At 47.8% G+C, this 16483-nt stretch overlaps 5 protein-coding genes across 5 annotated transcripts; 3 read left to right on the top strand and 2 right to left on the bottom strand.

The window, feature by feature from the left end:
- The first annotated feature begins 391 nt into the window (after positions 1-391).
- ONS95_008542 (uncharacterized protein) lies at positions 392-4230 on the top strand. The gene is made up of 5 exons (XM_058502097.1): positions 392-522; positions 574-1319; positions 1391-1669; positions 1716-1816; positions 1869-4230. The coding sequence occupies exons 3-5, from the start codon at positions 1555-1557 to the stop codon at positions 3327-3329; spliced, it is 1677 nt and encodes a 558-aa protein (XP_058349267.1). The 5' UTR covers positions 392-522; positions 574-1319; positions 1391-1554; the 3' UTR covers positions 3330-4230.
- A 1187-nt stretch (positions 4231-5417) lies between these two features.
- ONS95_008540 (uncharacterized protein) lies at positions 5418-7194 on the bottom strand. Its single transcript, XM_058502096.1, has 5 exons — positions 6965-7194; positions 6611-6909; positions 6486-6563; positions 6189-6430; positions 5418-6142 (listed from the first exon to the last, which is right to left on the bottom strand). The coding sequence occupies exons 1-5, from the start codon at positions 7162-7164 to the stop codon at positions 5984-5986; spliced, it is 978 nt and encodes a 325-aa protein (XP_058349266.1). The 5' UTR covers positions 7165-7194; the 3' UTR covers positions 5418-5983.
- A 392-nt stretch (positions 7195-7586) lies between these two features.
- On the top strand, positions 7587-8383 carry ONS95_008539 (uncharacterized protein; the record flags this gene model as incomplete). The annotated part of the gene is made up of 2 exons (XM_058502095.1): positions 7587-8091; positions 8157-8383. 2 exons carry the CDS (start codon positions 7587-7589, stop codon positions 8381-8383), a joined length of 732 nt encoding a protein of 243 aa, XP_058349265.1.
- Positions 8384-9648: 1265 nt separating this feature from the next.
- On the bottom strand, positions 9649-11397 carry ONS95_008538 (uncharacterized protein). Its single transcript, XM_058502094.1, has 2 exons — positions 11187-11397; positions 9649-11137 (listed from the first exon to the last, which is right to left on the bottom strand). Exons 1-2 carry the CDS (start codon positions 11279-11281, stop codon positions 10387-10389), a joined length of 846 nt encoding a protein of 281 aa, XP_058349264.1. The 5' UTR covers positions 11282-11397; the 3' UTR covers positions 9649-10386.
- Positions 11398-12526: 1129 nt separating this feature from the next.
- ONS95_008537 (uncharacterized protein) lies at positions 12527-16437 on the top strand. Its single transcript, XM_058502093.1, has 2 exons — positions 12527-15714; positions 15773-16437. Exon 1 carries the CDS (start codon positions 12719-12721, stop codon positions 14087-14089), a length of 1371 nt encoding a protein of 456 aa, XP_058349263.1. The 5' UTR covers positions 12527-12718; the 3' UTR covers positions 14090-15714; positions 15773-16437.
- The last annotated feature ends 46 nt before the right edge of the window (positions 16438-16483 follow it).

Raw genomic sequence — 16483 nt, 5'->3', positions numbered from 1 at the left:
GCTGTCTGTTGCTGCTGCGTTTGTTTGGCTTTGGATACATTATCTGTGCATGAAATCAAGAACCGACGATTCTTTGAAGCCTCGTTTCTAAGACAACGGATTCCGGTTCACGTTGTGAATGTTACGTGATGCTCTGGGCTGGGCCGTCAACCTAAATACACCTGACTGTGACATTGGGTACTTTTGTTCTTAATCTATCCAGCAGAATACTTCCTCTGATGTAATCTCTACATAGTGCCGAGAGAGTTTTGAGAACGTAAGCAACAAATACAACGCGGCGTAGCGAAGATCCGCATATCTGTGCAGGAAAAGAACGCCTAAGTCAACAGCAACAGAGTTCATGTATCAAAACACTCGATCCAAACCTCGAAATGAGGAGCAGAAGAGTAACGTACGCAGCAGAGAAACAAGACATGTGCAGATCCGCGAAGGAGATGAGGTACGAATTAAAATGAGTCCGTTCCAAGTAGCTTGGCTTATCGCTGTCTACGCAAGCAAGGAGGGAGCGCAAAAGTATACAATATTGGACGTGTAAGCGAAATTGCAGGCCCTCCAAGGATGCCAACCACTCACGAACTCGATGAACTTTATAACTGTAATGCTAGGTGAAGGAAGAATAATGGACTGGAGGAGGTGGGATGACATGAACTTGGTTGGACAGAGGGGAGGGAATTGGCTCTGAAGAATTGGACAGTTTTGAGGAGAAAACTGCTGGGAAGGGAAGAGTACATAGAAGAAAGGTACGGAGTGTAGAGGACAGACCCGAGGGATTTCAAGATTAGAGGATCTGAGATTGCAGTAATGCACAAGAGATACACGGTAAAACTTTGGCAAAACAGCAACACATCGACACAAAAAAGCGAATCAACGATACACCTATCTTTCAGCAAGACAAATAAACAATGACGCTCGTTCTCGTATCCATCCAACTCTACCAACCTCGGCATACCGGATCCGATGAAGACCGGCAGCGGCCAGCCGCAAGCGCAAGCGCATCTCTTGTTCCATTTTTAACCTTCTTTTTTTCTCCTTTCCACTCCACTTCATGCCACTACGCCACTCCACCACACCACTCCCATCATACCGTATGGATCATGCAAATCAACAGCCGGCACTAGCGAGAGAAGCGCAACCCACCAGACGTCATTCAGCCTCGTATTTGGCAAGGCTAGCGCGAGATGGGTTTTGGTGTTTTAGTGCAACACGAGGAACTTCTCCCTTGGTTCTTGATTGTTGCACTTCGCGATTGTGTCATTATTTGTGAGCTAAAACACGAAAGTAGGTACGAGGTACCAGTAAGTAAAATTACGTGAGTGTGTGTGAGTGTTCCTGATCGGCACTGCCGCATCCAATGCCGTGATTGGAAAGTCAAAATTCTAAGTTTGACAAGGACGATGCGCTGGATGAGATGACGGTTGTGGAGACAGGCGATCAGTCCGATCCCAGTTGAGCTGGAAAGTTTATTACTTCTATATATGTCCGAGTGACCCGGGGCTGAGGGTCCCTGTCTTTGTTGTTTGTTTTGTCTGCTTGCAAGATATTGATACCAGAATCATGGTTTTGAGATACTGCTCACCTCTAGTGCTGTTGGCGGCTGCCAGTGCCGCGGACTGGACGACCCAGCAATGGGACGCGATTATTGTGGGAGCTGGGCCGGCGGGAATTATTGGTATGTTTTGGAATCATACATCACGTTTATTACTGACCATTTCAAGTCGCAAGTCGTATGGCTGAAGCAGGTTTGCAAACACTCCTCCTCGAGGGTGGTGGACCATCATACGGTGTCACAGGAGGCGATTTAGATAGCCGAAGACCAGTATGCATCATGCCAAGCCCCCTTGCATTGAACCAAATTTGACATCCCACAGGCATGGCTCTCAGGAACGAATCTCTCTCGAGTCGACGTTCCAGGCCTCTACAAATCCATATTTGCCGATGAAGGAAACCTCACTTGCGGACCACTGTCAGGTGGCTTCGGCGGATGCGCCATCGGAGGTACCACTGCTATCAACGGCGGGCTATTCTTCGAGCCACCTGCGAGCGATTATGATTTGTATTTCCCGGCAGGATGGAAGTCAGCAGATGTGAAGGATGCCACGAGTCGACTTTACGCTACGCAACCCTCGACGAATATCACTTCGCAAGATGGAATCAGGTATCTCCAAAGTGGGTACGATGCAGCGAGAAAGTGGATCGTGGATAATCTTGGATTCAAAGATGTGGATATCAATGCCAATGCGAATGAGAAGACGCAGGTTTTTGGGCACCCGATCTATGATTATGAGAATGGCCAGCGGAGTGGTCCGGTGGCGACTTACCTTCAAACGGCGTTGAAGAAGTGCAACTTCCACTTGCAAAGCGGAACCTTAGCTGTTCGTGTTGAGAGAACAGGTAGCAAAGCAACAGGAGTCGTAGTTACTGTTGACGGAACCGAGAAGACGGTCAATCTCACACCAACTGGCAGAGTCATCCTCAGTGGAGGAGCCCTTCGCAGTCCAGGTCTTCTTATGTTCTCTGGCATCGGAGATCCAGAAACATTAACGAAGTTGAAAAATGGAGGAAAACTATCTCCAACCATGGACCCTCAGCAATGGATCAACTCGACAGCCATCGGAGAAGCACTTTTCGACAACCCAAACACATTTATCGAGCTCTCCGGGCCATCCATCCAGTCCTACGTATACTCATATGAAAACCCACCTGAGGGCGACAAGCAACTCTACCTCGAGAAGCGCAGCGGTCCATACACATTTGGAAGCCAAACCTCCGTCTTCTGGGACACCATCCAGCACGCCGACGGCAGCGTCGTCGGTCTCCAAGGAACAACCGACTCCTCCGGCTTCGGCGGCTTCACCGACAACAACACCATCACACTCAACGTCTACGGAACATCCGGCCTGAAATCCAGCGGCCGCCTGATCCTCGACTCCAAATTCATCCCTGGTCCGAACGGAGACGAATACTTATATTACTCCAACCCTCAAGACGCCAAGGACATCGCTCAATTCATCTTCAAGATTTTCCAGGGCCTTCCAGGGTCGGGCTTGACACCGCTCAATATCCCGCAGACTGCCACGGAGGCGGAGATCCTGAAGTACATCACGACACCATCGAGGTATGCGAGAGGGCGGGTCAGTCACTGGTCGAGCAGTTGTCGGTTTGAAAAGTGTGTCGATGCGAATACGGTGGTTATTGGCATGAAGAATCTGCATGTTGTGGATTCGAGTATTGTGCCGCCGTTGACGGTCAATCCGCAGTTTGGGATCATGGTTGTGGCGGAGAGGGCGAGTGAGTTGATTTTGGCGTTGGATGGGAAGGCCATTGTCTGAGAAGACGGAGGGGGGTCTAGATGGCGTTTTCGTGGTAGCATTGTCTTTGTCGGCCGGAGTAGAGGCGTTATAATCATAATTCTTGTCGAGATGTTTTAAACATGGTTATCGACTTGGAGCACAGCAGGCATTCATAATGATACACTCGTGCAGCGCGGTAGCGATATTAGGGACGAAGGAATGGGTCGTCGAGTTGAAGCACATGCGTGAACCCCGAATCTTTTATCATCATCATGCATCTTCAGGGCTCCCGCAGTGGAGATCGGCACCAACACCGTGGATTTGATGCGGCACCGCCCCGTACCTAAACCTTAAATTCGACGCCACAGTACCCAAGGATACTCTCACATTTCAAGGTTCCAGCGAGCTGGACTTCATCCGGTGACATCAGCCTGAACGGCGCCTGATCATACGATTTGGAACCTGAACCAGCAGATGCAGCTTTTGGGAGCCGGTCAAAGCCGCGAAGTAGATATGACCGAATATGTCGTTCTCGACCCTTTTCTAAACCTTGGCGAGCACCAATTCCTTCACGTCCTGGCCGACAGAACCAGTAGGGCTTCTGAAGCCATCTCCAGATTCCGCGATGTAAACCGAGATTCTCTTAGAGAGAGCTTGGTGTGGGTTCCTGAGTGAGCTACGCTGATGATTAGACAGTATGACTGGATCATGTGCCATTCATTTTTTCAAGTGCCAAAAATTCTCTCGATGTCAACACAGTCGAAGCGGAGGGCCGTTTCCTCGGATCCACTATCAGCATGAGCCGGAAAAGGTCCCGTAATTGCTCCGGTATTTCCACCCCCCGGAGCTCCACATCCAATGGTGAAATAGCTTGCAATTCTGGCTCCTCAAGACTCATACGTGCAGCAGCCTTGACTGCAGCTTTGAGAGTATCCCCTGGAGTGGCAGTCCCGTCTTTTAGCGCCTTGGCGGGCCCCCACCAAAACAAAGGATGTAAACAAACGTATCTTTCTCTATCAGAACTCCACTCAAAATAGGTGCAATTGCGATGCAAGACGTTCAAGCTGATTCTACTGATCCTGCAACAACAAGACCCGACCTTGATCCCGTGACTAATGTCGGCACGGGATTCATACCTATGAAAACCCCCTCTTTTGGCTACTCTATCAACCTACCTTCGCATATTACCCCTAAAGATGCCTTTGGTATTTTCGAGCTCTTTTTTACAAGAGAACAGCTTCAAATCATATGTGATAATACGAACCAGCGCCAAGAACAGGTTCCAATCCCTGAAAAGCCCGGATCTCATGCCTGGGACTGGCGGCCACTTGTTTTGAGTGAGATATACGGGTATTTAGGTATCCGGATCTACATAGGGATCCATAGAGAGAACAGGTTCCCTGATTATTAGAAGCCTCCAACTCTCGAATAGCCTGGTCACTCCGTTCGAGAGGTTATGAGCCTTCAGCGATTCTAAGCAATTCATAAAGCGTTCAGGTTATCTACTGCTGATCCGGATTATGATTTTAAGGCTGTTTTTAATCGATTGGAGCCTTTCAACACACATATTCAGAACGTTTCCAAGAGATTATAGCACCCGGGTAGAGACGTAGCTATCGACGAAGCTATGTCACGTTTTTAGGGTCGCTCATTAGACACTTTAAAGATTCCTGGTAAGCCTATTGATCAGGGCTACAAGATATAGGTTCTAGCCCAAATGGGCTATTTCTACGATTAGGTGTTTCATCGGAAAGGGACAAAGACACACCAAAAAAGAGGGAGATATAGTCCCTGGAAAGTGAAGTAACTAAAGGCTCTTGGACAAAATACTAGTTCCGGAGTAGTGGCGCATCTGATAGAACGGCTCCCAGATTATAGCACTGGCTATATCGTGTACCTAGATAACTTATTCACGAATATCAAGCTCTTGAAGTATAGGAGAGAGCGTAGTTGGGCTGTTACCAGCACGTGCACAGCAAAGTCCGGTATCTTAAAGGAGTTCAGTTAAATGAAGATCGAGGACGCAAGGAAAGACGCAATTCCCTAGGGGAAACTATGGGTTGTAGCAACGCTAGACAACTTGATCAATATGATGGCCTAGAAAGACAATGCTTTGGTCCTTTCAATGTCGACAGCTTCTAATACGCTTAGTCGAGTTGAGGTTCTTAGAAAACGCCCTTCCGAGACCTCTTCCGTAGCAAAAACAGCACGTGTACCCTTCGGAACATATACTCGAGCTTAGCTAGAGATTCCAGAGTATACATATCTCTATAATATAGAGATAGGGGCAGTTAATCGTGGTAATCAACTGAAGGTAGCAGATAAGCTTGAGAGGATCTGTCGAATAGGTGGTTATCAATCTCTTATCACGTGGATTGAAGACACAGCTTTAGTTAACGCGTATAAGCTCTCTTTCTATTCCCCTGTACCAGATAAGGAGAAATGGGTTGATCAGATAGCTTTTCGCAGTGAGATTGTAAGGAATTGTTTCCGAATTGCTAAGGAAACAAGTAAGAAACGTAAACGAGTCTCTATAAGTGTGGTGTTACCAAATACTACTATTCCGGTCCAAAAACACACCCTTAGAAGGCTACCATATCAATTAGACTATGTTGTATATAAAAAGGAGGGGTTGAATCGAGCGGTAAAGAGGAAGGTGATAGGCGAGCTTTCAGTCAATATGCCGGCTAATTTCAAGGGATCCGGATGTAGGAAAGGTACCCTGTTTTGCTGTAAAGAGTGTAATATTCCCCTATGTAAAGATAGCACCTGCTTTGCCCGGTTCCATAGCGTAGAGTGGAGTAATTGAAGTGGATATACCCAAAACTGGCACTTTTGGTGGTGATTCCGCGCTAAAATACGTTAAGCGAGGTGCCACTCCAGGGGATAGCGTTCTACCTCATCAGGATTTGGTAAATCCCAGCTGGGAAACAGTCGCTTGATCTTCGCCATAGACCAAGCCTCATCGATTAGGAAATGAGGGCTATCCCATGTGCCCAGAATCCCAGGTTTGATCCAGCAAAGTAGCATTGCAGCAACTGCCCAAACCTGCGACGGTTCGGTACACGCCTGGCCTAGGAAGACTTCAGGCGCGCGCATAGAGTATGGCTGGGCTTCGAAACGGTCGCCAGTCGGAAACACTATGAATGTGAGCTAAGGTGTATATATCCCACGTATCAATCAACACTTGCTCACCAAGTCCCAAATCACCCACTTTAGCAACAACTCGGCCAGTTTTGAGGCCAGAAAGCAGGATATTCGCCGGTTTGTAATCTGGGCTGATCAGCGAATTTCCACATATCGGGATGAGATCCTAATACCGGTATTAACAAAATTCTGGTTTTCCAGCACGATACAGCTACTTAACGCTGCTCTCAAGACCGACTGAATAATAGCGTAGTTGGCCGCGCCAGGCAGATATTTCACCTCTGAGAGAGTGGTATCAAGCCATTCTAGAGCGATACACGTCCCGGTACCACCCATAGAGTTCTCAAAGACATCATACAGCTTCCGAAAACATGCAGCCGAAGCGACTCCAGGAATGAGATAGCTTCGACGTTCACGTTCTAGGTTCTCCGTAGCAGTTGCATCACTGGGCGACGCTGCTTTGATGAAAGCCCTTGAAGCAGCAGAATCAGACCTGGAACTTAGAGGACGGTGATACTATAACGAACCATTGGGGAGAACCAAGTGGGTTTCCATGGTAAATGATTTCGGCTTTGAAGCCGGTAGATATTTGCGTCTTGTCGCCTTCAACGGCCTCCTTGATGCGATAGTTCCAAAGTGCTCCTGACAGAATGTGGCCAGGAGCAAGCGACGACGAGAACGAGTTCGATTTCTTCACAGTATGTGAGATGGTGCGGGTCAAACGCATTGTGAAGGATACAATGAGGAACAGGAATGAAAACAAACAGTAAAGTCAGAGAGCTGTGCCCGAGCCGAGCCGCAGCCCCGCTTCCGCTTCCCTGGCGGTGGAACTTTACCCCGCCATCCAAGTTTTACATCCACTTCAATCTCAAACCAAGGGTGTGATGTACAAGAATAATATTGAGCCAGGGACACTCATGGAATGTCTTTTGCGATAACAACATTGGATTTCATGTAACCGGATATAAAAGTCTTGTCAACCAAGATAGGGTTGAAGTTCATCTTGCCCACACCTTTATCTGACATCGCGAAAATTACAACATATAAGACGTGCTCAGAAAGCTCGAGACAGGAACAGAAAATACTCTTCTTCCAACCAACGAATCCATTTCCCTCTCTTGCACGGCATAACTCAAAAGACTATTTCAAATGGCATTCTCACCTCGCGCACTAAACAAATCATCCCCTCACCCTCTCAAAGTCCTCATCCCACTCTTCCCGGACTTCAACACCTTCGACGCCAACGGACCCATCGAAGTCCTCTCCCAAGCAAACCGCAACAACCCATCTGGCTCTCCAATCTTCGCCCTTTCCATCGCATCTGACACTGAACTCACACGTTCCATCGAAGGAGTCTCTATCGCGCGCGATATCTCGCTTACAGATGCACTTGCACGGGTTGAGGAATGGGATATTGTTCTCCTGCCTGGTGGAGTGAGAGATACGATTCTGGGGATTATTGAGAAACACCAGAGTGGTGAGAACAAGAGTACATTATTGGAGGTGCTAGAGAAGTATGCGGCGGTGAAGGATGGGTTGACCTTGACCGTTTGTACGGGGTCGTTGTTTTTGGCTGCCCTGGGGACGTTGAGTGGGAGGACAGCGACGTCGCATTGGGGTTCTTTGGCAACAATGAAAAGTTTGTGTGATAAAAGTAAGACTCCCTTGCCCTAAGCACCGTTCAAGCTACAGGGGAATTCGCTGACAAATGATGCGCAGATGGATCCAAGACCAAGGTTGTGCGAGCTCGATGGGTTGATTCGAGGGAGGAGGGGTTGCCAAGATTAATTACTGCGGGGGGAGTGGCTTGTGGTATTGACGCTACTTTCTACCTGCTCGAATTAATTGCTGGGCCAGAGCTTGCCGCAAAAGCTGCGACTGTTGTGGACTACCAGAGGAGAGGGGAGGAGTTGCAGGAAGACTACGTTATTCCAGATGGGAAATAATAAGCTGTCACTGTAAGGCTTTCTTACTGGTATCGCCTGGAAGCTTTCATTGCCATCAGTTTACATACACAAATCGGATCTCCTAGAGCACATATCATCTCTTGGCTCCCTCCTTTGAAGGGGATGAACCGTCTGTTAAAACCCCTGGGTACTTGTTGAGATAGGTGACCGCAATCACCATTGAATTCTCTCGTTGCTCTGACACAGGCTGAATCTGAAATAATGAAATAAATCCAGGGTTTTCATTCAACACTGGATCAGCGAATGGGGTAGTACAAAGTCCAAGATAAGTTCAGAAGCCTCCATGATTATGGGCTGACGTCTTGTTTCCGCCGTGTTTTGAATACTGAGCTAAGCGAGAGTTGTGACCCAGTGTAACGATTCTTCACACCAAGACCCCAATACCAAGCATAAATTGTAGCCATTGGTACTACTTCATGCACAGTATTGAAGTAATTCAGTGTGGCGCCTACTCAGCATCATAGCTGAGCATATATGACACGTACCATCCGTGTTCGGTGGACAATCGTCGCTCCTTACCGGGCAGCTCATCACAGATACTGCACAGCCTTATGAGCAGGCAGTCATATATGAGCCGACCTGCTTCAGTATATTCTATGTGATTCAAAGCTCTAGTGGGCTTCACTTTCACACGCGGCACAAGGATCGCCAAGCAACGCTTCGCATTCGTTAAAAGACATCCAATCGAAGGACCTAGACCAGGAGCGGAGAGGGGGACGAAAGTCCACATACTTTCCGGGTCCTGAGACGAGACGTTTCCTAGATCTATGTTCGTCTTGACACATGTGGATTGTGGCCAGGACAGGCTGTCAACCAGCCCTGGAATCAAGTTGATTGCATTGTTGTGCAAGATGCCAAGAGGAAGCAAGGCATCGCTGGACGGTGACGAGTTTTGGTTTCTAATCACTGGCAGATCTGTGATTGGCTATGTTATGCGAGCCACGAGTAGTTGCATGTTGGATGGACGCCTTAATAGGCAGGTAGCAAAGGATTAATCCCGTCATCGTTTTGGTAGGGTGAGATGAGACGGCGATTGCAAGACAGGGCACCAACACCAGTGTGACCTTCTGGGTATACGAGGGCGCAGTCAACCTTGGCTACTTGATTGAGGAGTATACATGAAATGATGTAGCTGGTGATACCATATCATGACACACTATCATGATCAGAGAGCTTGCGGGAGGGGTTTGTGGAGTGAGATACTTCATCGAACAGCCCCGCTACTAAACAATGGTGGTCTTGCTCAGCAGTGTATAAACAACAGACAAGAATGATGTGAAGCTATACATGCTACGTGATGTATATTTATAGGCTATTATCAGACTGCGTACTGCATTATCTCAAAGTGACTGACCTAGATACAGCCAGAAACTAATCAGGCTGTCCCAAGTGGTTTGCAAGCAAATTGGATCATAAGTATTGACCAATTTGTCGGTAAAGACTCACACACCGTTTGGTCATCTACCGGTGATTCTTAGTGGGTATTTACAGGCCTGGCAGGCTGATTCTATCGTGTTCTAGAACCAAATGTCCTTCTATCCTCCCACTTTTTGGCTCTTTCGGTATGATATTGAGTTTCTCAGTTTCTCCGTAGCTGGGTATTCTCACTACTTCTCGCTCAAATCTGATCATTGCACCAAGGACTTCAGCAGCACTATCATTCTGCGTGATGGAGATATGCTTGCCATCTCTAAGGAATATTATCTGGTGTAGATGTGTCTCTTCGCTTGCACGATTTCTTGCACGATTTGGCGATATGGCAATACACTGTCCTTCAAATACGAAAGTGGTTGAGTCCTGAGTAGCCAGATCCCACGCCTAGATATCTTGCAAAATCTAAGCCACCAGTGCGAGGTTCCTTGATAATATGGGCGTCACTAGTCGCAGACCTCGATAGTCGGAGCACGTATTGCTTGCATGCCGGTCGTGGCTTGTCGATGATCGTGGAATGGATAGGAGGTGCTGCAACAACTCCACCTCTTCTAGCTTTCAGAGATGTCTTCTATCTGTCTCGTATCAGATAACCCCACTTGATGCCCGAAGAACGCCGCTGCTTTCATGACCTCTTCCTCCAGAATTTCGTTAGTCGGAGAGTTTGTATCGTTCCCAACTCCTTTTGAGTATGAGTGGCCTATCATCCATTCGTCCAGTAGCTTCTGTCCACTCCTCGCATGATCGATTGCTGCCAATGTGTTTCCAGCCATACTTTCGAAGCAACAGACTAACAGACACATCATCAGTGCCTTCCTTGGAGATGGTTGGTCCTTGAGTGTAGTGGCCATGAGATGGAGTGCTTTGTCGTACTCTAGAAAGGCAAACTCCATATGCGCTGCTACCATAGCGCTGGACCTTGCTTCTCCATGGCTGTCAGACTGCGCGAGAGTCTTAGCGGTGCTGAAGGAACTCAATGCTGTTACTGCTTTCATTATGAAGGGCTCGTCTTGACATCCTTGCATGATGAAATTGTTCCAGAAGCTGCAGTCGAATGAACTTGGTAAGCCGGCCACTAGTTCCGTCTGGAAGACATGGAAATTTCTCTGTTCAAGCTCCGTGTCATGTCTCACAGTCGATTCGGGGGCGGGGAGAAGCTTCGATGCTGACGATGAAAGCCTCTTCTGAGATTTCGGAAGTGAGGCTTTTGACTTAGGATGTTCGTAGCCGTCGCACTTGATACCAAAAGTCTCGCAACGAGTGCATTCTGGCTTCACTTCATCGCATTTGACTTTTCGAAATCTTGATGTCTGGTTAGAGAGTCTGGCCTCAGTCCATGTCGAACACGTACTTGCACGTCAAGCATCCTGCACGGCTTCTCTTTGTACCCTTTCTAACTCGCTTTGTACCAGTCTCCAACGACTGAGTTTGCTCCTTGGGAGACATCTTGTCTTGTTGGAATGAGAAACAGCCAGATAAACTTGCAAGATCTCGATGCTTGTAAGAATGAGGCCGCAAATTCGAAAGAGCATTGTTAAGTGTCCAAGATGCTAATGTGTGGTTCGTGGTGGGCAGTTCACCATATCGATCACGGCGGCCGGCCTTTCTTACATTATTAGGGCCGAAAAGTCCCAGTACCGAACCGATTTGACAAAATAATTCTTGCCATCGGACGAATAGAAAACAAAAGGTTCTGTAGGGCTGCGTAGGGCTGTCTCAAGCAACCCTGTCGTAAACCCTCTCGCTTATTGGCTGTATCGTAGTTAGAACCATAGAAACCCTGCACTTGACAAGATGAGGGATAACCTGAACGAGGCTAAAGCGCACCGCATCGAGACATGTGGACAAGACCTTTGTCCTTCCTCACCGACACCTCAAGGCTTTTGAGTGGGAAACCTCCAGCGGTCCAGTTTACTTCAGCATGCTGACTAGCCTCGTACAGCAAAGCCAATCAGAGTATCAATACATCACTTGACGTGGAAGTTTTGGCTTACAATTGCTGTCAATCGAGGGAGAAGGCACGCTCCTGAGGCACATCGCGTAAGGGGTTGATTTCATTGCCCAAATGGAGTCATCGGGTACTGTTGCACTGCATTTGGTGGTTATCCAATGCTCTACCCAGACGTTTTCAATCTTACCGGCTCCTACATCCGGCTGAACACCAAGCCGAAGCCGACTTGACCGTGCCAAGTCGGATGTTGCTAAAACTTCAGGTTTCAATATTCTAGTTTTGCCCTCACAAATCCGACCAATGGAGATTCCAGCAAACAACAGGAGATGATCGGAGGTCGTTCAAAGCTTTGAACTGCTAGTCTGTCTTATCTTCCACAGTTCTATATAACATTGGCCGAAGTAAGTTATGACACAGTATTTTCAGTCGCGAACTTACAAACCGCTGCCGACACCCGGGTACGCTTCTAGCAGTGGGATTCAAACACAGTTGTACGATAATATATCAGAATCTTACGATTACATTTCTCCACAAATCGCCTGTTGGTCATTCTATGTGCAAATGATTTGGTAGGAAAGGACCTCTCAGAAATAAGGTTAAACTTTATCACAGCCGCGTGGGTGATATTTAAGCGGGGCGAATGTCAACAAAGTCACATGAAGTGCCATATGATTCCAACAGAACATAGGAATAGAGCTCGGATTCCTTTCCTGTCTATATAAAATTATTATCTGCATCTAGTTCGGTGTGTGGATCTTCATTCGTCATGTTCGTTCAGTGGGGTTATGCACTGCGCCTCACCGCCTGAGATGACACAACTGACTTGGCGGCGGTAGCCTCAAACATTTTACCGCTGCACATTTCAATATACACATCGATGGACAACCAAGACAGGTGATAGTCGTCAGCTTGTGTAGAAGTTCGAGTACTATATGATCATCGTTGAAATGGAGGACAACAAAATCACTACCTGGAGACTCCCCCGTCGCCTGCTCTCAGCGACGGACAACGCTCTCCTGCGGTTGCCATCGATCACGGACTCCATCGCACAACTCCCCGCCAAACTCCGCGAATCAACATTCCGGAAACAAGACGCCGATCTAGCAGCCCTCGAATGCTACAGGTACCATGCTCTTAGGCGCCATAGACACATTCGCGTTTTGATTCTCCATCCCGGAACCGGCGACGAAGAAATATACTGCACTCTGGAAGTGGCACTGCTCGACAGGGCTCCAGCTTACGAGGCACTTTCTTATGCCTGGGGAGACTCGAAAGACATAAAAGAACGACACGCCATACGATGCGGCAATGGACGCTTCAATATCATGCCCAATCTGTTCGAGGCACTCAAACGGTTGCGTGACAGCTCAGCAAGGCGCGTGCTTTGGATAGATGCCATTTGCATCAACCAACACGACGATGAAGAGAAAAGTTTTCAGGTGCAGCAAATGTCTGAGATCTATTCTAGTGCATCTAGGGTGCTCATCTGGCTGGGTGAAGAAACAGAGAGTGTCCCAGCGGCTTTCGAAGCCATTCGGTTGACCCGTCTGTTATTCCCTGAAGAAGATGCACAGGCAAATGCGGAAGCGATGTCACCGAATCAGATACAGTTCTATGAGCAGCGCCACTTTGACTACGTGGAATCTGGTGAAATGGTACGAATCTTTAAAATGTTTGAGCCGGTAATGGAGCTGTTATCGCGGCCGTGGTTCTCGAGGAAGTGGATCGTTCAAGAAGTTGTTCGAGGCCGGAACAGCCTTATTGTTTGTGGATCACACACACTCTCCTGGAGTATTCTTGAAGAAACTTTCAGCCACATGAGATTTCTAGGAATGGAACAATACTGGAGACCGTATTTTTCCGATGCGGAGTTGACGTGCTTCAACACAGTTACCACCCTTGGGACTTTGAGAATCCCTAGTGTTACAACGATGTTTGCACAACTCGTGCGCGAAACTCGCAGACTCAAGGCCACTGTTCCTCGCGATCATCTCATTAGCATGGTTGCTTCAGATCTCAACCCTGACGATGTCAGGTTCATCGTGAACTATAGTATCCCGACAACGACTGAATATCTAATGAGGTTTATGGAGTGGAGTGTCCAAACCAAGAGGACATTAAATTTTCTAAGTTCCGGCTTCGAACAAGCAGATGTTGTCGACCCGACACAACCATCCTGGATATTCGATGTCACTGCGTGGGATCACCACGGTGGTCCCCATGCATCAACATTATATTTATGCCCACTGTGTCGCTTGAAGGTTCTCCAATTGAGGCAAGTTTTGACTTTGAGGACAGGATAATGTCTATCACGGGCACCATTGTAGACGAGATCGCTGCAGCTGGAACCCCACGCATGATGGAATATTCGGATTCCATGGGCTCCTCGAGAATAGATAAAATGAAGGAACGAGACGCCATTGGAGATAAAAATTACAGTTCAGTGCGACAATACTACGCGGAGTGCCAAGAAATCGCCACAGAAGACTCAAATGCTCTTGGAACTCCCGGCTTCGAAGGCTTTTGCAACGTCCTGACATGGGAGAGCTGTATCTATCTCAGCTTGAGTGAAGATATAACTCAGGAGTATGTATGTTCGCAAGTTCAAGCGATAATGACAGCAGCTGCCACACATGCCGATCGAGCATCCCTATCCATAGGAAGCAAAACCCAGCCACTAGATACTAAAGTAACACTCTATATCGAGTCGCACGCGAATGCCCGGCGTTTTTCGCGGACGGCTAAAGGAAGACTGGGATCTATGCCCAGGTATGCAGAGGTGGGAGATAAGGTATGCTTGTTCTATGGGGGAACATGTCCATATGTTGTTCGACCCCGCGGGGATGGAACATATAGATACATCGGCGATTGTTATGTTGACGGAATCATGTATGGTGAGGCTATGATGGAAGAGCGCAAGTCAGAAGTGTTTACTCTCGTTTGAGTTTGGCTCTGCCAGCGAGAGAGTTCTGCCCATCACCTCGATCTTAGAACGGAAATAGGAGTGACAGATTGCCCACTATGGTGCCGTCCCAAGCATCGCACTTTTGATTTTCACGATGAACCTAGATCGCGGCTGAGGATGAGGAAATGCCGCGGAATCCAAGAACATTTACTCCTGTCGCTCACCTCATGAACAGTGTCCAGATTCCGGATTCAACACCTTCTGATCCAAAGTAAAGAACAATACCGAAGCGGACCCATCAAGTCCAGGTTCGACTTTCAAACACCAACATCACTGCAGGAGTCAACGGCCGCATACGATGAAATTTGCCCTCCCTCGAAGAGCATTCGCCAAAATGTCTCCCCAGACTGACAGAGCGACCCTAGCCGAGACAACCCAAACAACCATAACAATTGGTCGCATCTTTCTCGGCCCGCCCCGTCTGAAGTTACCGCCGACCAAGAAACTGCTCAAATCTTAAATACCGGACCCATGGCACGATCTTGGATCCTCAAGCAACGCCTTTCATTTAATCTAGTCTGTCAAAATTTGATTTGATATGCAGCTGGTCCTCGCATTCTTCCTTCTTTGTACTCATTATCTCAATCGTGTGTGTGCGTCTTTCGTCAATGATGAATGATTTTGGGGATGTAGAAATAGGAGAACCTTTCAACATCAGCTGGGATTCGTCGACACAAGGTCCTGTGACTTTGGAATTATGGGGCAACACTGATCCCGTACGAACAATTGAGTTATTCAATGTCAGCACAATTGCAGGCGAGTGGTCTCTGTGAAATATGACTCGGGTATCTCTGACGTCCAGAAGTCATACTGTCTGGTAACAGCTTCCAATGGGCACCAGCTTCATCGTTGGAAACAAACATCACATACGCCATGTTCCTCAATAGCGAAGGTAGCCAGGAACGTTCACAGCCCTTCAATTTGGTCAAGAAGGTGGAGAGCTCGAGTGCTACGTCCTCTCCAGTAAACATTTACTGTTCATTTGCCTCTCCTGGCGACCAGATCTAATACAGTCTTCTAGTCCAGTACTACAACGGCGCGTATCTCATTACGTTCCAATTCATCAACCTCAATTCCAAGATGATTGACAAAAGCCGTGCATTCTAGCTCGCCAAGTCAAGTTCAAGCAGCATCATCAACACCCACATGCCAAGCCGCAATCACTCTCCCTACGATACCCAGCCCCCAAGCTTCAAGGAACATCAGAATCGCAGTAGCAATGACCATCATCACCACTGTGATTTAATAGTCGTCGCTATAATTTTCTATGAGCACGGCAAACAGGTCGCTTCGCGAAGCAAAGACACCGGGTCAGCTTCAAGCTCAAGTTACGATTCCTCTGGTGGCGGAAGCGGAAGCGATGGGTTGCAACTCTTCGAAGGCTTCTCAGCGAAGGATTAAAATGTCTCCTCTGTGACTTGTAATTCGTGCGGCATTTTTCTGGTTGGCAAAGGGGAAAGGTGTGTGGACGAGGGACTTGTTGGATTGGGGATCAAGGCGCAGGAGGAGGGGAGGAAGAAGATCAAATCTTTGCAGAGTATTTATGAGCTGGGCTGACAAGAAATCTTTAAAATGACGGTATCTTCATCTAGTTGAAGGGGTTCGAGCGTATCCTACAAAGAAAGTACATCGTACGTTGACACGTATCTGTCGCTGTTATGTATCAATACAGACCAAGCTGAATCACATGCACGGAAGTACAAGAGATACGAATGCCTCGAAACTTCAGCCT

Source organism: Cadophora gregata, assembly GCF_030347475.1.
Source record: "Cadophora gregata isolate MNR1 chromosome Unknown scaffold_20, whole genome shotgun sequence".
In the NCBI taxonomy this organism is placed as follows: domain Eukaryota; kingdom Fungi; phylum Ascomycota; class Leotiomycetes; order Helotiales; family Ploettnerulaceae; genus Cadophora; species Cadophora gregata.
Note: the sequence above shows the minus strand (reverse complement) of the source record. Positions and strands in the feature narration are given on the sequence as shown.